Source organism: Raphanus sativus, chromosome 9 (genome assembly GCF_000801105.2).
Source record: "Raphanus sativus cultivar WK10039 chromosome 9, ASM80110v3, whole genome shotgun sequence".
In the NCBI taxonomy this organism is placed as follows: domain Eukaryota; kingdom Viridiplantae; phylum Streptophyta; class Magnoliopsida; order Brassicales; family Brassicaceae; genus Raphanus; species Raphanus sativus.
In genome coordinates this window covers 31193813-31217518 of record NC_079519.1, presented here as the reverse complement: position 1 = coordinate 31217518, position 23706 = coordinate 31193813, and the positions used below count along the sequence as shown (strand labels likewise).

At 37.7% G+C, this 23706-nt stretch overlaps 3 protein-coding genes across 3 annotated transcripts; all 3 read left to right on the top strand.

Annotated features, from left to right (window-relative positions):
• The first annotated feature begins 4916 nt into the window (after positions 1-4916).
• LOC108825231 (FRIGIDA-like protein 5) lies at positions 4917-7862 on the top strand. Its single transcript, XM_056995200.1, has 4 exons — positions 4917-6180; positions 6345-6917; positions 6998-7158; positions 7250-7862. The coding sequence occupies exons 1-4, from the start codon at positions 5571-5573 to the stop codon at positions 7580-7582; spliced, it is 1677 nt and encodes a 558-aa protein (XP_056851180.1). The 5' UTR covers positions 4917-5570; the 3' UTR covers positions 7583-7862.
• A 5378-nt stretch (positions 7863-13240) lies between these two features.
• LOC108825232 (uncharacterized) lies at positions 13241-18982 on the top strand. The gene is made up of 6 exons (XM_056995199.1): positions 13241-13321; positions 13484-16125; positions 16601-17182; positions 17262-17416; positions 17511-17928; positions 18360-18982. Exons 2-5 carry the CDS (start codon positions 13635-13637, stop codon positions 17913-17915), a joined length of 3633 nt encoding a protein of 1210 aa, XP_056851179.1. The 5' UTR covers positions 13241-13321; positions 13484-13634; the 3' UTR covers positions 17916-17928; positions 18360-18982.
• A 582-nt stretch (positions 18983-19564) lies between these two features.
• Positions 19565-22728, top strand: LOC108826856 (FRIGIDA-like protein 5). Its single transcript, XM_018600205.2, has 5 exons — positions 19565-20601; positions 20675-20856; positions 20940-21747; positions 21837-22015; positions 22096-22728. The coding sequence occupies exons 1-5, from the start codon at positions 19698-19700 to the stop codon at positions 22579-22581; spliced, it is 2559 nt and encodes an 852-aa protein (XP_018455707.2). The 5' UTR covers positions 19565-19697; the 3' UTR covers positions 22582-22728.
• Positions 22729-23706: the final 978 nt, after the last annotated feature.

Genomic DNA, 23706 nt, shown 5'->3' with positions numbered 1-23706 from the left:
TACTGTTTGAAGGCAGAGGAGACTTGAGAGAGGACTGCAGTTTTGTTACATTATTATTATTATATATATAGAATATTATCACAATTTTTAAAAAAAATTAGGGTTGACGACCTATTTCCACACCATAACTATCATATAATAACAATTCCACACAAATTCCGTCCTCGTCATAATTGAACACAATTTAACTATCACAACCTATTACCCCCTAATTCAAAAGATCGAAACCGTAGTCCCCTTAAACTTTAATGTACGATCTAAAACCAACACAAAGCGGTTTATTGTTGGTTAACTAACTTTTGATTAAAACATTAACCAATGGTTAACCTAATTTAACCCAAACGACCTGATTAGAAAGGTTAAACCGTTAAACCGACACAAATGGACCAATTAACCCGAATCTAGAACCAAATCCTGTAATCTGACCCAGAAACTCGACATATTTAACCCTATAATTAATAACCCAGATCCGAAAAAGAAATTGTTAACTCAAGATCGGAAATGAAAGTGAAGTTTGAGAGAAGATTGAAGTCAAAAAGAAAATATTAAAGGCTCTAAGCTACAATATATTTATCTGCAGAGAGATAGATCTATAATCATTCAAAAAAATGATAGATCTATATTTGCAGATAAACTGTGAAAAAGATGAAGTTTCATTAATAAATACGTAGGCTAGTAGTTATATAAACAATATATCTTATCTATGTGTCACAAAAATGTAATAGACTGGTGGTTTGTTCCTTTTAGAAAATTGTGCATGGTCACGAGTTCAAACCAGCAGCAATGCATTTTGTTTTTTTAATGATTTTAATGAAGTGAATACAAATAGACAATTTTGCCCTTATCTCCAACTTTTTCTGCGATTTGCAGACCCAAAATTCTGAATTTTTACTTATCTCTTTCATGATTTACAGCTTTGTTAACTGATTCTCATTAGCTTTATCCAAATATAACATACCCATATTATAAAGTAGGATTTTGCACTTGTAGTTTTGATTTTTTAAGTTTTTTCGTGTCAACCTCCATAGATTCATTGATTTTTTAAGTTTTTTAAGTAAGGCCGGTTAGATAATCCACTTGAAGCTCTGGCTTTAGTATTTGACAATACAGACATCATTAATTTCGGAGATATGAACAATCAAATTTCACAATTCAATTTTGGTTCTTGTTCTATTTGGGATTTTAAAAGATATGGGTCGGATTTTATCCGATTTATAGCTGAATCTTCCTTTGGGTCGGATTGTACCAATATAAACCAATACCAGCTGGTTTAATATCGGTTTAACATTATAAACCATTTAAACCAAGCCTCATCTTCGTCTGTGTGGATTCGGGTTTCGATCTTTCGAATTATGGGGTAATAGGTTGAGATAGTTAAATCGTGTTCAATTAAGATGAGGATGAAAGTTTGTGTGGATCTGTTACTATATGTCATCGTTAACCCTAAAAATTAATATACCTGAATGTATTTAAAAATTGGTCATTATGTTGATGGAATCCATGGATATTAAGTTGAAACTCTATTAAGTTTACATGCGTGTGACATCATTTGAATATTCAACAACCGAAAAAAAAATCAATAAGTTCCATCAAATTCAACTAGCTTGTATATCCTACCTCACCAAGGTTTCACATCAGCTTCAAGACCTTCTCACCTGGTCTCAGATACACACTCCTCTCATGAGGCAACTTCCTAGCCAAACACTTGATGAAACGCGTCCCCTGGTTGGGGGAACAGCATCGCTAGTTTCATCACGGGGTTAGCCAACAACCTCTGTTTCCTAAGTACCTCTTTTCAGTATCGTGTCCAAGTAAGGAACATCCTTGTCATCCACAAACACATCAATATGGGATCGCATCTGCACATCTGCTATGATCCTCCTCCACAGGGAAAGATCACAGCTTCGACTTGTCTTGGACTCCATCCAAGTGGGCACAAGCAGAAGACTTCTCTCTGAATGTCTTCTCGTAATATGCTCTGCTGAGATGTCGAAGAGAGGATTGTTCCCACACACAGAGATTTATGAAACTCTTTTTATACCATGCATAAGCATTCTGATTAAAACTTTTACCTAACCACCCTCTGGGTCATAAAACAATCCTCTGAGATGGATCGAGGTGGAATCAAGTGTGATTGAATCTTCTGAGGTGGAGCATAAGAAGGGAAGAGTGATTGAACCCTCTTTCTCTGCACCAGTGTAGCTCGTCGAAGTAAGGGGTAGTATTAGTATCCCTCCTCCTATTGCTGCCACAGTCCAAACACAAATAAGATATTATCACTTAAGATAAAGGCTAGTAGGATCAAAAAGAAGGTCTTTGCAGGCTCCAAAGTCATGAGGCACAAAAAAAGAAGTGATCAGCTCCTTCAGTACGGCCAGTTAAAAGCAATGAGCTAGAGAGCACTGTAATGTAATGATCATCTTCGTTTCGATGCTTAGTTTCTCTAGGTCTATGCCTGCCTGTATGCAAAACTCAAGAACCGCAGAGATTTTGGGGACAGTGAACCTCTCGTCGTGGATGATTCTCGGTTTGAGAGCACGGTCATAGAGGTGAAAACATTTTGGGAACAAGACGACATCGCTGGCTCTTCCTCTTTTCCATACATGAAACATGAGTTGCAGTTCTTGAACCGCTCCCGGGGCCTGTGCAAGTTTTAATTTCATGACCTTCGTTGCCAATGTGAACCTCAGAGCAGAATCTGAGAACAAAAGAACACAATTAACTCAGCAGCTTTTAAGCTCCAAAACTAGATAAAACCTACTAAAGTCATTGTTTTCATCATTTGTGTGCACTTCCCTCTCAAACATTTGTTAAACCGTTGACGCAATTTACAAAAAGAAACTGTGTTGCGATTTCATTTGAAAGAAACACACTACTGTAACATAAAATATGCAACACATTTATTGAGGCTAACTCGGTTGTTTCAGCCCAAGAACAAGAATGCCATATCAAACCAATATGAAAACCATGCATTACAATCTCATTAGATCATAACCTAAAGCTCCATACATGATCTCACACAAAAACTCAACAACATTCAGCATGCTTCTGAGAGAAGAAGCAGCTTCTCTCATAACCCTCGGTCTCTTATTTATACTCATCGAGACCTCTAACATAAACAAATACACACTGATCGAAACAGAGACTCTCCCTGCCTAATTCTCTTATACACTATCTCACTACCTATCAGCTAACTCAGTTGTATCAGCTAAAGAACAAGAATACCATATCACACACCCATACAAGAAGTAGAGATTACAAACTTATATAGATACATAACCTAAAGCTCCATACATGATCTCATGAATCATAGAGACTCATCAGTCTTCCTACAAACCTCAACAATAATCAGCACGTCTGCCTCACAATTCTCGTGTCTCTTATATATACTCATCGAGACCTCTAACAGAAAACACTCCGCGTGAAACAGAGACTTATCTACCTACTCTCAGACTCAGTACATATACGTTAGTACACACTATCTATGGATTATTCTACACACTCTTGAGCTAACTCAGTTGTTTCAGCTTAATAACAAACAATACAAATATCAAACTGTATCTAGCTCCAACTGCTTGAAGTAATTCAATGATTAAAATTGAGCAATGATCCATACGATTCCAGAATCTAAGCTAAAACTGATTGCATCTTTCGGAGACGATAAGTGATATTTGATGGAACTGTTATTTATAACAACAAATATTCTACTAGCTTATAAAAATTAAATTAAGTTGTTCTATTTGCAATATGATAAATTTTTGTAAAATAATTTTCAATAATTTGCATAAATGATAATAGATCAGATTTTCTAAAATGATGAAGATCGTTAGTAGATTATAGTCAAACTTGAGGTTAATTAAGTGTACTTTTATAACTTAATCAAAGTTTTGTAAATTAATTTTCAATAATTTTCTTAAATGATAATAAATAAGATTTCCTAAAGTGATGAAGAACTTTAATAAATTTTTAGTTAATCTTGAGGCTAATTAAGTATATTTTCATAACTAAATCACTGATTTAAAACTGTCATGTATGTTTTCTGTATATAAGAGGCCACTGCATTGCTATATTCTTTGACAGGAAAAAAAACACTGCATTGCTATGATTACTCTCATATTTTTTTCTTCTTAAAACCGTATTCAATGCAATATGTTTTTTTTTGTCTTTTAATCATTAAACATAGGAAATAAGGAAGAAATTCAAGAAAAAAAAAGCCAATTCTCAAAGAAAATGAATGTTCATTGATAAAAATTCTCAACAGTTTTCGAGGTTGTGTAAAGTGAACATAATGACATAACATACCACATTATTAATTGACACATTAGTATTCTCTTGCTCACTATGACATTGCTAATAGGAAATACAACTCATTTATATGCAAGAGTTTAAATATCGTTATCATAATGCACTACATGGTATAGTTTTGGGTTTTAAAACAAAAAAAAAAAAACTTGTCAAGGGAGTTGAAGTTAATAAAGAAATACTATTAATCTGATTTTACTAGAAGATTGACATGGTCGACAAATTTGACAACATTGGAAAATGCTGCATGCCATGATTGTTACTTATTCCATATGACATGTTAGACAAAATAAATCTATGCATAATTTAATTAATGTGCTGATTAATAAATTAATTTATATATCGATTGACCGGAAAAATGGTTTAAGTATCAAAAAACCCAAATTGAATCAAATGCTGCCGGTTTAGTCGGTGTATAAAGTTTGATTCTTTGTCAATTTGGTTTAGTAGAAATAGAACCGATTAATTAAAAGCAGAAGATTATTCGGTTTAGCGAGCACACATACACACTTACACTTTCTCTAATAATAATCATAAAAATTTAATCTGAACGTGTAAGAGAAGATAATTACTCAAAAGAAAAAAAAGATAACTACTCTGTCTGTGTCAAAAGTTGTAAGAGAAGGAAGAAGAGAAGACACAACCTTAGTTGATTCTAGTCGTCGTCTTTGTAAAACTAACAAAAGGTTTCTCCTTTCTCTTCAGTCTTCTCAGAAGCTTTACTGCCGATACAATTTCTCTTCCTCCAAACTCGTTTTTCCGGCCAAAGTTGTTTCCTTTTTAACTCATTTTCACTTACCCTTCTCTGTTCTGTACGGGAACGTTGCCATTTACAGGGTTTGTGCTGCCTCTGCTTCACTCTCTTTATCAAGTTCTGAGCTTTGACCGAGATTTGGCTTCAAGGGTTTGTTCGATTCTCTTCCCCGTTCGGTTTATTTGCTATTTTTGGAAGCTCTTCCGTGGGTTTGAAGAAAGTGTTGGCGATGGAGGAGGTCAAGGAGGAAAACGTGTTGAACGAGTTCAGGGTGAGGGTCTGCATAAAGCGTTGGACAAGGTTAACTCTCATGCTTCTGACATACTCGTCTTCAGTGTTCAGTGGAAAGACTTGAATGAGTATCTGGAATCAGTGAAAGGTAAATTGAAGGAGAGGTTCAGGGAGTTAGACTCCAAGGAGGTTGATTTGAAAGATCAAAGCTTTGGACTTGAGGAGAGGGCTAGAGTGGTTGAGGAAGCTGAAGCTAAGCTTGGTGATTTGGAGGTGGAATCTGATGGGTTTCGGATGGAAGTTTCTTTGCTTGGTGATCTCTCTAGGGGAGTCTAATGCTGAGGAAGCGAGACTGTCTGAGCTTAGGAGATTGGTGGAAGAGTGTGAGGCAGAGAGAATTTTAAAGGAAAGTGAGATTAGTGAGATGGTGGAATCGTGGAGACAGACTAAGATTGAGATTGATTCTAAAGATGAACAGTTAGCACAGATGGAGAGTGAACTTGAGCGATATCACGCTCAGGTGAGCGCAGAGATGGATAGGCTGAGGAAGTTGGATCAAGAAGCTGAGAGGAAATCAAAAGATCTCACGTTGGTTCAAGACAAGATTGCGGAATGTGAGAAGCTGCTTGAGGCACAGTCATCTGAACTTGTCTCTAAAGAGAAAGAGTTGGAAGCACTTAGTCTGGACATTGGCTTGAGTGAACAGAAGGTCATGTCCTTCAATAATGACATGAAGGAGGCTTGCCAACGGATGGAAACAAAAGGCAAGGAATTGGAGTATGTTCAAAAGCTAATTGAGGAAAGGAGTGCACAATGTGAGTCACTCAAGTTGTTGATTGAGGAACACAATGAACAACTTGCTTCAGCTATGATTGCGCCTGCTCTGCCACCTGGTACCAATTGTCTCTCTAGTAACATAAAGATATGCATTTTCAGTTTTGTGTGTGTTGTCTTCATCTTATTCTGTAGAACCTTGATCCCATATAATCTTAGATAAAACTAGAGCTCTATTTTGGTCTTGTGATGTTTATTGAAGTTATTTTTTATTTCTTTGCAGTCAACAGTGTGCTATCATTGGATGTTAAGCTTGAAGAACCAATCAGCAATAGTGTGGCTTCTCGCTCCTCCCCGGATGTTCAACAAGACATAACATCATCATCTCATTTGCCTAATGAAGATGCTCCTCTCAGGGACATAGAGGACTCAGCTTCTTTATCGCTGGATGAAGTCTTTACTGAACTTCGAATGTTTAAAGATCCAGGCAGGTTTGTTCTAACTTCTGTCGAGCAAGCACTCACGGATCCTAGCGAGAGAGGGGAGTTGAGTTTAGAAGAGCCTATACTAATGCCTTTGGTTTCCCTTTTGGAGGAGCTGGCACGTGTTGGTATCTCTGCTGATCCTGATCTACAGTCTGATGCAACCAAAGTGGCAGATCGATGGGTGGAGATGATGGGAGCTAGTGTTGAAAAGTCACAGCTCGAGGCTTGGGCTGTTCTGCAGTTCATTGTGGCGTTTGGATTGGTGAAAGGAACTAAACAAGAACAAACTCTACAGCTTGCCTCTTATGTTGCTCACTTTAAATATGCTCCAGAACTTTTTGAATCTCTTGGTCTAAGTCATGCCATCCCAAGTAAGTGTTACTTCTACTGCAAAAAATTAGCTACAACTCTCTCTCTGCTCTAACTTTTAAAAAACAAAATGTCTCTGCAGATTTTGTCACAGAGCTCTTTGGCAAAGGTTTATACATTCCGGCAATCCGGTTAATGTTCACCTTCAATGTGAAGAACAACTTTTCTCCAATGGAGTTGTTGAAGGTACAGATCATCAATCTCAGACGCTCAGCCAAAGAAAATAGAAGATATGAAACACAGGTAAAAGCATTTGCTCATATCATATCCATCTCTTACTTGTCAAAACTGTATATTGTTAAAAGTTGTAACCTATGTTGTGGCTTATATATAGGCTGAAGAAGCTAACAGAGATGCTGCTACAATGATGGACATAATGGAACTCATTGAAGACTTCAAGCTGGAAATTGACATGCCTGTGGATCTCATCCTCAAATTCATGGTTCCTGCATCATCTGTTCCAGTTCAATCAACTCATATGCAGGCTTCAGACACAGTCATTCAAAGCTCTTGCATCGCCACTCATGGCTCAAACCCTAGCCTTCCAACAAGCTTTGGTACGGAACCGTATCAAGCTGGTGGTTCAACTGCGTTGTTGGAAGGTCAACAACCTTCACACCACGCTGGTTCTAAACGTCCAAGGGTGGATCGGATCCTAGACCGGTGATTAGACCGTGCTCCGAACCACCATCAGGCTTTGGCAGTTTCTAGTGCTCTCTGTCTCAAGTCTAAGGCTATAAAGCTAGGTAGCTAAGTAGTAGGAAGTAGCTTAACAAGAAACAGCTTTTTATTATTGTAACTTGTCTTTCACGTTGTAGCTAACTTGTAACACACACAATGCTGCCTATGTTTTCTGATACTATGATCATCAGACACACTTGCATTTGAAATATGTCAGTGACTTGAATCATAAATACCTAGTTTATGATTCAATCCCTGCTCGCCTTGTGATATCTTGTGCAGTACGTTTGATTTTGAACTCCATTTTTCATTGAGTTGTTGAGCCTGTTTTTGATCTTTACGTTACAGAGACTTGGTAATGCTAACGTGAGGTATGTATGTTGTTCAAGGTCAATCGTGAACACACTCTGATCTGTGAGTTTTCTTTTTCTTTTTTTGCAGTTTGAGATAGTAGTGGGTCTGGGTGAAACAAAGAGGTTTAGTTAGACCATTATGGTAGTTATTTAGCCTTAACATAATTATGATAACATCTTGAGGAGCAAAAAAATAATATAATATGACAGGGAGACTCTATAAAGCAAATAAGACATTGAGGAATAGGCAGAAAGTGACGCGAGGTTTCACAGTAGCATGGAATGTGTGATTACATATCATTTTATAAATAATCTCTTCTTCTTTTGGATAGCATTTTCAAAAAATACAGTACACGATCTTGACGTTGGTAACAATCTAAATCTCCAGGAGGCAGGAGCTTTGATACAAACCTATCTCGGACATCATCTACATCCAAGACCGATCGTGTCTTCATGTTCTTGTGACAATCCAGCCTTTGAATCTCTACGTACTAGCTAGTGCATGTATAACACGTCAATCTGAATCAAGAGTCCGTGTACGTGTACTCTTCTCTTCTACTTCTTGGGTTACTAATTTAACTCCGACGTTGGAGTGATAAGGCACATCGAACTTGTAAAGCTTGAGATTACAGATACTAGATGCCATAACTCTGTTCTATGTACATTTTTATATCTACACTAATATATGGTTTTGCTTAGAGGTATATAGTACTATATGATCAGTTTGCCACTTCCCTTATACTATAGCATTTTCTAATCAGATACCGTAACAAAATTACGCGACCTCGATGATGATACAGTCTATCCTTCCTAGACACAAATTAATGAAAATTAGGATTGGTGACCAGTAGCTAGGTTACCTCGTGATGCCAGTGATTTGATATGTAAATTGGCTTTTTGTCTTGTATACAAGCCATATTTCATTCTAGGGCCTTTTATTCAAAAAAAAAAAAGAATTTATTTATTTATTTTGTATGATAACAATTTAATAGAAACTGTACTTGAGGCTATGCATGTGACTATGCATGAGCTATCATCCCGCAGCAGAAAACTCATTCAAACGAGAATTAAAGCATTTTTTTTTACTTCAAAGCCAACTACAGTAAGAGTTAAATACATGCAAGTCATATATGTCCAGCTCTGGATGTCTCTTGGAATTTTCCAGTTTTCATGTATAAATGGTTTGTCGCTTTCTGAAAAGGAGCCAAAGAGTTTTTGTACTCGTTCTCATTTTAATAAGTTTTCGTTTTAAAAAATTGTTTCTGTGATTTATTTTGGGAACAAGATATTATCCGTTGTAGAAAATGTTCTTTCAGAAAATTTGTATATATGTTAATTTTTCAAGAAAAAGAAAGCTACGAATTTGATGAAGGACATTGGATGGACAGTCCAGTAGAGCCAATGCTATGGTGTATGGAGACTTTAATGTTGCTAAGATGTATGCACTTTGGAACCATATATATTACTCCCTCCGTTTCTAAAAGATCTATGTTCTAGAGAAAAATTTTGTTTCAAAAAGATACATTTTTCATATTTTCAATGCAATATTTGTTAACTAATAATGAAAAATTGTGAAGTTCAAAAACATTAATTGCATTTTGTGAAGTCTTATTGGTTTAAAAGTATAGAAAATACTATAAAATTGTAGAAAACTATGCATTTATACCTAAGTTTTAATATCCCTTTCTTATTAATTGAGAAACATTTTGAAATAGTAACCTTAGTTTTATAAGTTAATTACATACAAACCTGCTGATGTGACATACTTACATTCATTTTCAGCCATGTTTTAAGAAGATCCTTTAATTACTAGACAATTTACAAAACCATGCCACTGATCAAAAATGAACGACCACATAACATATATATACTTTATGTTTCATTTAAACATATTATAAAACGCAGTGTATTGTATAATCCTTATTCACGGCTTCTGTATTTGAGAATGGGTCTCTACCAAAAGTATTCTCTAATGCGGTTTACCTATGTACATATTGACCGATTATATACTTTTTCCAAAAAAATCGTTACACATAGTATGTGTTTATGATAACTTGACCAACGTTTATTTTATTAACAAACAAAGTAAATCAACGACAATATATGTTCCAAGTTTTTTTTACGTTTACTAAAATTTAGTTGTCAATTACAAACATTAACATATCATTTTGAATTTATCATACTGTGAACTTGGTTTCGTTCGTGTATAGAAGTTCAAATTTATTTTTATTCTAAATTTTCTATATATTTGTATATAAAGTGTATCCGTATTCAACATATATTCATATTAAAATTATACTTTTTGTATAGGTTATCATGTATATGCATGGCCTTTAGATAGATAAGATGCGATGTCAAAAAAGGAAGATAGATGCATCCAATTAAAATTTTGCATTACGTCAAGATTTAAATTATGGAAATAAGGTAATTTTATATTCTACAATAAATTTGCGTGTAAGACTAATTGGAGAAGTAATGAAGCATTGATTGAGAAGGCACATATCAAGGATTGAAGAAAGAAACTTATATCTTACTGCGAATATATTGTGTCCAAGTTAATGTTTTCCAAATTTTACCAACCTTGAAATCTTTTTTGAGTCAACTCAATATTTTATATTGAAGACCAACTAAATTTATTAATTTTTTTATTTATTTATTGAATATTAATTTACAGTTTATATTGTTTTATTAACACAATAAAATAAAATTAAAGTGACACATTTATAACATATTTTATAATTATGGCCTATTTATAATTGGTAACTTTTAACTACTAAATATTATACAAACCCATTTGGGATCCGCATAAGATTGAGCAAAGATTAATTATTGTTTATTTAGTTAATCCCAAAATTCTTTTCAATGAAATGTACATTTTAAAATTTTCAACTTATTATGTAATTTATGTTACAAAATAAGATATATTTCATGTAAAATTATGTATTTTTTAAACTGAAAATATGTATATTTCATAAATTTAATAATCTCACCCGCGCAAAAGCGCGGATCTTAACCTAGTGTTTTATTAAAAAGTGTGCAAATTCTATAATATGGACCTTTTGGAAACAGAGGGATATATATGCTTTAGTAAGACATAAATGCGAAAACGTGAGGAAAGCTAAATTCATACATAAAAACTCATTTAGACAATAATGTGGTCAAAGAATAGACATTATAACAACCGTTATATAAACAAATATTCTACTCTCTTATAAAATTAAATTTAAATTGTTCTATTTGCAGTATGATAAATTTTTGTAAAATAATTTTCAATAATTTGCATAATAAATGATAATAAATCAGACTTCCTAAAATGATGAAGAACATTGATACTAAATTCTTAGTCAAACTTGAAGCTAATTAAATGGACTTTCATGACTAAACGAATTTAAATATCGTTATCATAATGCGCTACATGATACAGTTTTTTTTTTAAAAATTAAATATTGTATTAAACCACCCGAGAATTGGAAATCGGATTACGGATACAAACGCGTTTCGAATAAAAGCACCAAAGTCTAAATAGTACAAGCTTAGCTTCGCTCACCCAGTAAACCCGGCATAATCCGCTAATTTGTTTTTCAGAACACTTTAATATCGGTAGCCGTTCTCAACCATTGACGTAATCCTCGGGAAATTGAGGTTCTCCACGTTGCCGTGGATGCCGGGAGTTCCCTTAACGTCTCCGGAGTAGCTAGTTCCCGACAATCTCCACGAAACTTATACCTTCTCCGTCTATGAAGAGCAAGACGACCATAGGGAATGTTTTCAAATACATACCTCTGCCTTGCGAATGCCACCAAAGCCGCCATGTATGAAACGCCACTGACGCCTAAAAACGCATCCCAAATCGAGCAAGCGCTCGCTAATGCCGCCTATGAACCTGCACAAATGCGGACTGAAGCCGACACCACTCCCATCCTAGCTTGTCTCAGCACCTATAAGGAAAGTTCAACTTCGCCACCGCACAACTACAGTAGCATATGCGGTCGTCAGATGCAAGCAAAACCAAATGGAGACACCGAGGCGGGAATGACAACCCGAGCCCACCTCACCATTTGTGACCTTTGAGAACCAAAGGCCATTTACGAACCATTAAGACCCAAATCCGGTGTCAATGGAACAAAGCCGAGCAAATGAAGAACGAGATCCATCCGAGAGACGTAGACGTCAACGAAGGAATAGCTAAAGACAGAGCAGTGAAGAAGGAAACTGAAATGAAGTGTTTGAAACATGATGTCCACAAACCGCCATAGACGACAACTTGCTATAAACAGCAAGCACATTCACACGGGCCGGAACTAGGAAGCACTCCATCTCCTACTGCGAGCAACGACCCAAGACCCACCTCCGATCTGACGAAGCATCGGAGTTCATTTGGCTACCGGAAGAAAAGAACTCAACCACTCCGACGCCGGAGAGACCGAAGAAACCATCCCCCGTAACCGAAGTGAGACCAATCGAAACCTTAATAGAGCTTCTAGAGGCCAAACAACCGTACCTTTTGTCAACGGCGCCAAGCTCCGGGGAGATCGAAAACGGAAAATCGATCCACGCCAGAAACCCTAAAAGCCGACTACCCGCCACGAAGACCACTCCTTATCCTCGCCGCAAAGCCACCAATAGCAGAGACGTCACCGGAGATGAAAGGCCTCGCATGCGGCTTCTCTCCGGGAAGAAACTCTACCGCAGAATCACAAGCATATCGAATAAGGAGGTGGGGATCTGACGAACAGCAAAGAGAAGATGAGATTGAGGGGTAGAGGTGGTCCTCCGACGCCACGCGCTGCCGGACACCGGAGACTGCTTGAGTTCAAATGTTGGTGTTCGCGAGAAAGAGTAAAGGAGGAGAGAGAGGAGGTAAACAACTTTTGTGTATGAGTAAAAAAAATGATACAGTTTTTTGGGTTTTGAAACAAAGGAAAGCTTGTGTAGTGATCTGATTTTACTAGATGAACGGTATGGTCTACTGACTTGACAATAGAGAAGGCTGCATGTCATGATTATTTCTTATCTCATATGACATGTCAGTAAAAATTATCACATCATATGTGTGGATTAATAAATCAATATATATATTGATTACATTCAAAATATCAGAGGAAAATGGTTATGTGGCAAAAAAAACAAACAAATAGAATTAACTGCTGCTGGTTTAGTCGATGAATAAAGTTTTATTTTTCTTTGTCAATTTGGTTTAGTAGAAATCGAACCGATAAATTAAAAGCAGAAGTCGGTTTAGCGCCTACAACTACACTTGCTCTAATAACTAAAAAGAAAATAAATAATCTGAACGTGTCTCTGTCAAAAAATTGCAAGAGAGGAAGAAGGGAAGACACACCGTTGATGCTCATCGTCGTCTTCGTATAAAGGTTCCCTTTTTTCTCTTCTTTACTCTTGTTTACTCTTCTCAGAAGCTTGACTGCTCGATACAATTTCTCTTCCGGTTGTTGATTTTCGACTAAAAGTTGTTTCCTTTTTAACTCATTTTCACTAATCCTTCCCCTGTTTTGTACGGACGTCGCCATTTTTAGGGTTTGGTGTTGCATCTGCGTCTCTCTTTCTAAAGTTTGGAGCTTTGGCTGAGATTTGGCTTCAAGGGTTTTGCTCGGTTCTCTTCCCCCGTTTGATTTTTTTTTTGCTATTTTTGGAAACTCTTCCGTGGGTTTGAAGAAAGTGTAAGCGATGGAAGAGATCAAGGAGGAAAACGTGTTGAACGAGTTCAGGGTGAGGGGTGAGGGTCTTCGTAACGCGTTGGACAAGGTAGACGCTCATGCTTCCGACATACTTATCTTCAATGTTCAGTGGAAAGACTTGAATGAGTATTTGGAATCAGTCCAAGGTAAAGTAAAAGAGAGGTTCAAGGAGTTAGAGGCCAAGGAGGTTGAGTTGAAAGATCAAAGCTTTGCACTTGAGGAAAGGGCTAGAGTGGTTGAGAAAGCTGAAGCTAAGCTTGGTGATTTGGAGGTGGAATCTGATGGGTTTCGGATGGAAGTTGAAGCAAAGAAGAAAGAACTTGACTTTCTTACGAAACAGTTGGTGATTTCTCGAGGTGAGTCTAATGCAGAGGAAGCGAGACTCTCTCGGCTTAGGACACTGGTGGAAGAGTGTGAGGCAGAGCAAATGTTAAAGGCAAGTCAGCTTAGTGAGATGGTGGAATCGTGGAGAAAGACTCACGCTGAGCTAGGTCTGAAAGGTGAACAGCTAGCAAAGATGGAGTCTGATCTTGAGAAATGCTGCGATGATGTCAGCTCAGAGACGGAGATATTGAGTAGAACTCAAACTCGCAGGAGACAGTTGGATGAGGAAGTTGAGAGGAAGACAGAAGATCTCACGTTGGTTCAGACCAAGCTTGTGGAATGTGAGAAGCTGTTGGAGGCAAGCTCCTCGGAACTGATAAAGACTCAGGGTAAGCTTGAATGCAAGAAAGAACAGTTAGGAGAGATGGAAGCTGAACTTGAGAGGCATCTTGTTAAGGTCAGCGCAGAAAAGGAGCTTTGGGAAAGGACTCAGACTCACAATAGAGAATTGGAAGAAGAGATAGAAAGAAAGAGGAAGGATCTTAAAATGGTTCTTGATAAAATTGAGGAATGTGGGAGGCAGTTAGAATCGGTGGAAGAGCAATTAGATTCCCAGCAGAAGCTGCTTGAGACACAGTCATCTGAGCTTGTCATTAAAGAGAAAGAGCTGCAAGCACTTAGTCTTGACATTGACTTGAGGGAAGAGACGGTCATATCCCTAAACAATGACATGGAGGAGACTTGCCATCAGATGGAATCAAAAGCCAAGGAGTTGGAGAACGTTCAAACGCTGATTGAGGAAAGGAGTGCGCATTGTGAGTCACTCAAGTTGTTGATTGAGGAACACAGTGAAGAGCTTGTTTCTAAAGAGAAGCGACATGATGAGATAACGGATACTATCCGTAAGTTATCCTTGGAGGTTGTCTTTCAAGAGAAGACATTGGAAAGAGCTCAAGCTTTTATTAAAAAGCTCTCTCAGAAACAAGATTCAGCAGAGAACGAAGTGGATTGGACAGAGAAAAAACTGGATTCGACTACAAGACGTCTAGAAAGATGCATTGCTAAGCATAAGTCAAAGAAAAAAGACCTTCGCTCTGTGAAGGATAGATATAGAGAGTGCCTCGAAGATCTGGATATCAAAGAGAAGGAGTTGAAGTCTGTACAATCAATACTCAGTGAGTTAAACGAACAAGTTGAGGAAGGAGAGAAGAGAATGCAACATTTGAATAGCTGCAATGAGGAACTTAACAGACAGCTCAAGTTGAGACGAGAAGAGGCTTGTTCGATCAACAAGACGATCATGGAATGCTCCGGTGAGTTGAAGGCCAAGAGGAAACAGTGTGATCAGGTTCAAAGCTCACTTGCTGATCTTATTGCTGAGCACAAGTCAGAAGAACGCCAACTTAACTCTGTAAAACAAAAGATTCAAGGCAGATTGAAAGACTTCCAATCTAAAGAGGAGGAGCAAGCAAGGTTAAAAGCATCATTGACGGAACGTGAGCAAGGGCTTGAACTGAAAGAGAAAGAGCTTAGTGCTCGGGAGGCAAGGATTGATACTAAGGCTCAGCAACTGAAATCAACAGAACTGAAGTTGGTAAAATCTTCTAAGAAAACTGAGCCGAAAGCAAAGAAACAAGGCAAGACGGTTCAACAAGTTGACTTGGTACGAGATGCTAATGTATGCGACGAGAAAACTTTGGAGTTACTCTTACGTGGGCATCTGATGAAACGTGATCAGCTTCACCTCGATGTTCTGTCTTCTGTTAAAAGATCTCCTGACCCGGCAAAGCTTGTGTTAGACACAATAGATGGGCTGTACTCTGCTCATCAAAGGACTGCATTTACAAATCTTGATCCAAAGAGTGTTCAAAGGAGTAGCATCTGCTTGCTGGAATGCTTGATGGATATCTCTCCAAAACCAACAACTGAAGTACAAGGAGTAGCTATCAAGTTTGCCACTGAATGGAAGAACACAAGTCTGGTTAAGGCAGATAATCCAGCGGAGGTGTTGGAGTTTCTACACTTTCTTGCTGCATTTAGTTTGGCATACACTTTTGATGCTGACCAAGTCCAGAGTCTTTTTGATGTGGCCTTTCTTTGCAAATACGGTCCGAGTCTATGCAAGGCTCTTGGAGTATCAGCTCTAGCACCACCTGGTATGTTTTCTCAACAACGTATAGTAACATAAAATACTTTTACTGATTTTGTGTGTGTTACCGTTAAATTGTTCTATCAAACCTGGTCCCATATAGTCTAGATATCAGATTCTGCTACAAGAAAAACACTAACTACACATTTGATCATTATATCTGTCTGCTACAAGCAACAGACTATCAAGCTCTATTTTTATCTTGTCATGCTTATTGAATTTTTTTTTTGCAGTCAATAGTGTGCTAGCACTTGGTATGTTTTCTCTGTAAGGTCTCAAAAATCAACGTGTCTGTAGTAACATTAAGATACTTTTACTGATTTTGTGTTTGTTACCATTAAAATTATTCTTAAGCCTGATCCCATATATTCTGATACCTGATTCTGCTACAAGCAAAACAATACCAAAGACTTTAGACCTTCAAAAATATCATTTGAGTTCTATTGTAGTCTTGTGATGCTCATTGATTTTTTTCCTTGCAGTAAACAATGTGCTATCATTGGAGGATAAGCCTGAAGAGCAGCCCCCTGAAGTACCGATCAGCAACAGTGTGGATTCTCGCTCCCCGGATGTCCAGCAAAACATAGCATCATCTCATTTGCCTAATGAAGATACTCTTAGGGACTTTGAGGACTCAACTTCTTTTTCGCCGAATGAAGTCTTTACTGGACTTTCAGCGTTCAAATCTCCAGGAAGGTTTGTTCTAAATGCTGTCGAGAATGCACTCACGGATGCTCGTCTGAGAGGGGAGTTGAGTTTAAAAGAGCCTATACTTGTGAATTTGGTTCCCCTTTTGGATGAGCTGGCACGTGTTGTACGCTCGACCGATCCTAGTCTACAGAATGATGCAACAAGAGTAGCACTTCGATGGGTTAGGATGATGGGAGCTAGTGTTGAAAGGTCACCACTCGAGGTTTGGGCTTTTCTGCAGTTCATCGTGGCGTTTGGATTGGTGGTGAAACTGCCTAACAAAGATAAAACTTTACAACTTGCCTCGCATGTTGCTCACTTCAAACATGCGCCAAAACTCTTCCAATCTCTTGGTCTAAGTCATGCCATCCCTGGTAAGTTGTATTTTAATACATTTGTTGCCTTTGTGTGTGTGTGTGTGTGTTTAACACTAAACTCTTCTTATGTCTGCAGATTTTGTGACACAGTTACTTGACAAAGCCATCTATATTCCTGCAATCCGTTTTATGTTTTTCTTCAATGTGGAGAACAGCTTTTCTCCCATGGAGTTCTTGAAGGAACAGATCATCAATCTCAGACGCTCTGCCAAGGAAAAGAGAAGACATGAGGTTCTATAGCTTGTTTCGATCCATCTCTTCTTTGTCAAACTGTATATTCTCATTGATTTTGTTAAAAGTTGTAACCTATGTTGTTGGCTTATAGGCTGAAGAAGCTAACAGAGATGCTGCTATACTGAGGGAGATGATTGAACTCATTGAAGACTTCCAGCTGGAAATTGACATTCCTGTGGCTCTTATCCTCAAGTTCATGGTTCCTCGAGAAATTGTCTCATCATCATCTGTTCAAGCTCAATCAACGCATATGCAGGCTTCAGAAACAGACATTCAAAGCTCATACATTGCCACCGATGGCTTAGATGCCAGCCTTCCAACAAGCTTTGGTTCGTCACCAACTCAACCGACACCAAATCAAGCTGGTGGTTCAACTGAGTTCCAAGGCCAATCTTCACATCAAGCTGGTATCAAACGTCCAAGGGTGGATCCTGAGGGTTCTAGACCGGTGATTAGACCTTGCCTCAATCCACCACCCGGCTTTGGCAGATTCTAGTGCTCTGTCTCAGGTTTAAGGCGATAAAGCTAGCTAGCTAAGTAGTAGGAAGTAACTAACAAGAAACCGCTTTTGTCTTTTGGGCTTGATATGTCTCGGCTGTTGGTTAGTAGTAACTAGCTCCATGGTCTGTCTCTTAAGTAAGAAAAAAATGCAGAGGGTTCTTTTGGTTTCAAAACTTAGACAAGCTCAAGTGTTTTAGGGCCATGTTGATGTGGAGTTTGAAAACATCTTTCTCTCAGAAAATTTATGTTTGTAATCAACAGTGACACTTGAACTTGATTAATCAAATAAAAATTTCAGTTAATAAAAATTACAATCACATAAATACCATAAAACCCCCATAAAATAAATTTATACTCCATATAGGTACATGTGATGGTGAGAAGACTGTATATTGTCATTGATTTTGTTAAAGTTGTAACCTATGTTGTTGGCTTATAGGCTGCAGAAGCTAACAGAGATGGTGCTACACTGAGGGAGATGATGGAACTCATTGAAGAATTCCAGCTGGAAATTGACATTCCTGTGGCTCTTATCCTCAAGTTCACTGTTCCTCGAGAAATTGTCACATCATCATCTGTTGCAGCTCAATCAACGCATATGCAGGCTTCAGAAACAGACATTCAAAGCTCATGCATTGCCACTGGTGGTTTAGATCCTAGCCTTCCAACAAGCTTTGGTTCGCCGCCAACTCAACCTGTTAACGTAGAAGCGTATCAAGCTGGTGGTTCAACTGCGTTCCACGGTCAATCTTCACATCAAGCTGGTTCTAAACGTCCAAGGGTGGTGGATCCTGAGGGTTCTAGGCCAGTGATTAGACCTTCTTCAATCCACCATCAGGGTCTGGCAGTTTCTAGTGCTGTGTCTCAAGTTAAAAGCTAGCTAGCTAAGTAGTAGGAAGTAACTAGCAGAAAAACAACTTATTGTCTTTTGGTCTTGATACTTGGTTAGTTGCTCCATGGTCTCTCTTAATCTCTCTTTTGCTAAAAAAAAAAACATATACAGAGAGAATCCTTTTGGACAAGCGGGGACATGCTAAAAGTGATATGGAGTTTGAAGGTACCTCCTACAAATTTCTCTGAGCAAATTTTTATTGTAATCAACAGTGACACTTAAAACTGAATTAATCTTTTCCACTAGTGGCATGCTAAATACAAAGATAATGAACTTGAGACTTAAGTGACAGCTAAATACAAAGATAATGAACAGAAACGAGAGAAGAAGAAAAAAAAAGACTAAAGAGTATCATCTTTTGACTTCATGCATAAACCTGATAGATAATGGAAGGTCATACCTAAAAAGTTTTGACAGCTAAAAGTTTCAGTAGAGATAGGAGAATAACAACTACACATATAGCTTCATGCTACACTGAAACGAGAAAAGAAAAGAAAAAAGGAGACTCAAAAGTATCATAACATTTTAGCTTCATGCTTAGACCTGATAGATAAAAAGGCAATGATGGTGAGCAATGTTTGACTTTGCTTTTAATTACTCTTGACTGTAATTTAAGTCCACAAAAATAAATTAATTACACATAATCATTAATTTTGGAAATAGTATAATACTAATTGCTTTTTTTTTTATTGGTTCAAAATACTAATTGATTTTGGAAATCCAAACAAATATATTAGTATCTAGTTTCTTTTCATCCATTATCTACGCACATTCAGACGCCACGACAGAAGAGCAGTTAGAAAGCAGACGATTCATATCAAGTTCGTGTTCGTGTTCGTGTTGTGTGAATTTTTAGTTTCGGTTTCTGTGGTTTTGTTTTTTTAAATGGGTGACTTGATGGAGAAGGCAACGAGTAATCTAGCCCTTGTCGATCTAAGCAAACACAACTTCCACCGAACCCTAGATTCTCTCCAGGAAAAAGCTCATTCCCTTCTCCTGCTTTCGATCCAATGGAAGGAGATCGAAGGTCATTTCGATTCAACGAAAAGCCTTCTCGAAGAGAAGGTGAAAGAGCTTCGAGCACTGGAGGAATCACTCAATGGCCGAGCTATGGAACTCGAGAACAAGGAGAAGGAGCTTTCTGCAGTTCACGACTCGTTCGAAGCCAGAGTGGATGAGTTTGAGAAGATGGAGGTGATGTTTCACTCGGAGTGCAAGGAAGCTATGGAGAGAAAGAAGGCAGAGTTTGAAGGGTTTACAAAGAGAATCGAGTCCTTGGAGAAGGAACTAGAGCAACAGAGAGATCTGCGGCATGAGTTCGAGCCACTGGTTTCACTCTTGGCTAAAGACACAAGCCGGTCAAGTGCTATAAAAGGTCTTGAGAATGGTTTGGTTAAGAGAAACCAAGCCTTGGCGAGATTGATTCCGTGTCTAGACCCTGCAAAGCTTGTTTTGGATGCTATACAAGAGTCTTTCAAAGATTTTAATAGTGATGGCGTTGTTAAGAGTTGCATCGTTTTGTTGGAGAAACTGATACAGATGAATCTACCTATCACACGTGAGGTGAACCAGGAAGCGACTCAGCTTGGTATTAACTGGATAAGCAAGGCAAAAGCTAACACAAACAGTACTGACTCTTGGGTGCTATGTTGCTTGTTGTTTCTGGCTGCTTACGGTTTGGTCTCTGTGACTACTCCTGAGGTGCTTTTAAAACTTTTAGAGCGGTTCCTTCTGCATGATCAGGCGCCCAAACTGTTTCGGCTTCTGCGGTTACAAGATAGTGTTTCTGGTAATGCCTACTTTGACTAGTTCTTGCTTTTTTTTTTTTGATCTGAAACGTTTTTTGTGAATTGCTATTGCAGGTGTTGTTGAAACTCTGAAGAACAAGGAAGAGTACTTAGCGGTACTGAGATTCATCTGTGAGTTCAGGTTATACAAGCTTTGTCCAGGAGAGAGACCTGGATCCCTTTTGCAAGAGTACTTGATTTCCTCAGATAGAGCTGCTCGACTACCTTTTGGAACTGACAACTTAATGGAGGCGCAGGTAAAAAGCTTAAACTCTTTCACTCTGGCTTGTGATGTGTGTTTTTCATCTGTGAGATGTAAGCTTGTGTTGACTTGTTGTAGAAAGCGAGGAGGGAGAAGATAAAAGCTGATGCAACCATGGCCCTTGAGTGCATCCTAGAGAGGAAAGCTGCGCATATGTTCCCTCCTAAGATTCTTAACAAGCTCAGTCTACTTAAGAACGGTGAACCAGCAGCCAAGAGAGCAATGGAACCAGTTCATAAAAGTACTGAGAGAAGACAAAACACAACCAACGCTGTAGGGAAACTTAAAGCTGAATCTGTCACTCCATATGAACAGAAGCAGCCTGAAGCCAAACGACAAAGATTAACCGAAACCACAGCTCCTTCACAGCCAGATGCCAAAGAAACTCATCCATCAAGCTCCGAAGCTAAGCCAAACAATCTCTGTAGCTCCATTAACCCTGACATGTTAAGGGAGTTACTAGAAAAGAAACCTCTAGAGCGTGATCTATCCAATGCTTTCAGATGCACATCAGATCCAGCAAAGCTAGTTCTAGACACATCTATGTCTCTAACTCCTACAAACCCTGAAGGAGGCCACCAGTTCAAGCTTCTAATAACTTCAGATAGCTGCAACTTATTGTTGGACCAGCTGAAAAAGCTCCAAGCTCAAATTGGAAACCCTGTAAAAGGAGATGCAAAGAAACTTGCTGTTTACTGGAGAGACAAGATTACAAAGAATAAGACTGATGAACTTGAAGTCGTTTGTTACCTGAAGTTTCTAGGTATCTTTGGAATAGTGTCAGAGTTCAAGACCAGTGACCTTCTAACTCTACTGGAAAGTTCTTATTGGCAAACCGTATGTCCTGATCTTTGCCAGTTTCTTGGTTTGGACAATGCCATCACAGGTGATTATGATTCCTTGTTCTTTACTTCTCTCCCACCATTGTGAATCTCTCTGAGGATAGTACTAAACATGTATGAATTTTATGAACAGGTTTCATTCAAAACGTCATAAAGACTGGTCATCGTTTCAAGGCAGTTAACTACATATACTCATTTGGTATGGTTCACAAGTTCCATCCTGTTTCCGCTATTATAAACGATTCACTGAGGATTACAAAGGAGTCTGCAGAGAAGGCGTTTAGAGACGCAGAGAACGAACCTGCATCACAGGTAAAAGATTCGTGTTCTTTCTTTGTTCTTACAACTCAAAAGAGAGTTTTGTTGTAACAACAACAGCGCATACTTTACAGGTTGCTGCCATAGACAGGCAGATCAGATCACTAAGAGCCGGCATCAAATGCATAACGCGTCACAAACTCGAATCAGAGTTCCATCTAGGAGACCTAGAGGAGAGGATCAAGTCACTTTTGAAGCTTAGAAGAAACGTATGTGGTACGGCAGAACCACCAAGATTATTAGCAGGGGTTGGTTCTGTCAGCAGCAGCAACAACACACGTTTGGAACATTCAACAACAGATGTTTCCTCCTCTGCGAGCAAACCGGATTCGAGAGGACAAAAACGCAGTCAGAGCTCAGTACACGTTGCTTCTCACGCAAGCAATCACTTTCCTGAACATGGATATTCACTAAATCAGAGACTGGCTTGGCCGGTTGATCATTACAGCAGAGGTTTCAACTCTGACTACAATCACAACCGGTGGATACAACCAGAGGGACCTCCTCAGGATAACCAATATTATCAACAGTATGATCCTTTTCACAGGAATCAATTCTAAGTGTATTATAGCTTCGTGTGTGCTTTCTTTTTGTTGTTTGCAGCAGATTTTCTAAGAGTCATGCTCTTTACTAATCATTGCATCAGTTCTTTTTAATCAGATATTTATGGGCTAATCATTGCACTAGATCTTTCTAATCGACATGTCATGTAATTATTGATATTGCGCAAGATACCAAATGGTCACGAACTAACAGTTTTTGCTAGTCAGATATTTATGTACTAATCATGCATCTGTTTTTCTCTAATTAGACATTTTGTAATCATTGCATCAGATCTTTCAACACTCTGACGTTCAAGTGTCTGTAAGCTCACGTTAGATTGAATACATGATTAGATTTTCCAAGATTTCCAGAGATTTATCTGTGATCAGAGGATAGAGATTAATCTGTGGTATGAGAATTAGTATTAGTATTCACTCAATAGTCTCAAAAAAGGATATGAAAGAAAAGTGAAAAAATTTCACAAAAAGCTTTTCAAATGAGAGGCTCCTTTGTCATTTGTTATTCTAATGATTGATAAACTTTTTACCACTAAATCTTAGTTTCATTATTAAAATATTTTAAAGTATTAATATTTTTATGAAATATTATTAAAGTTACTTATTTTTAAAGAGCATTGATGTATTCTTTGTTTCCGTCACGGTCTAAATACAAAGATTATGTCAACTTTTTTTGTTGGTCAACGTCAACCTTTATCATACCATCAAGGGTATAAGATTGTTGTTGCGGTCAACTAAAATATATATTCTATGGTAAATGTATTTGAAAAATTTAATGGAAAATTTATAGAATAAGTTCTTACGATTTAAGCCGTAATTTGAAGATAATTCTTTATATCATTTATTTATTAGATATGTATGTAAAATCTATTGATACTATATATTTAGAAATATAATGTTCGTTAAATTTGAAAGTATATTATTGTATTGACAAAATGGCAAAGTATACTATTTATTGTAATTCATATTACAATGGAGGAACAAACTTTTTTATATTCCAATATAATTTTCTCAACATTTTTATATAGTGATATAAAAATAATTGGAATTTTCATTATCTTTTGTTAATAGAGTTTGTTCCAATTTATAAAAATGATTTTATTTATCTATATGATATGAAAATGA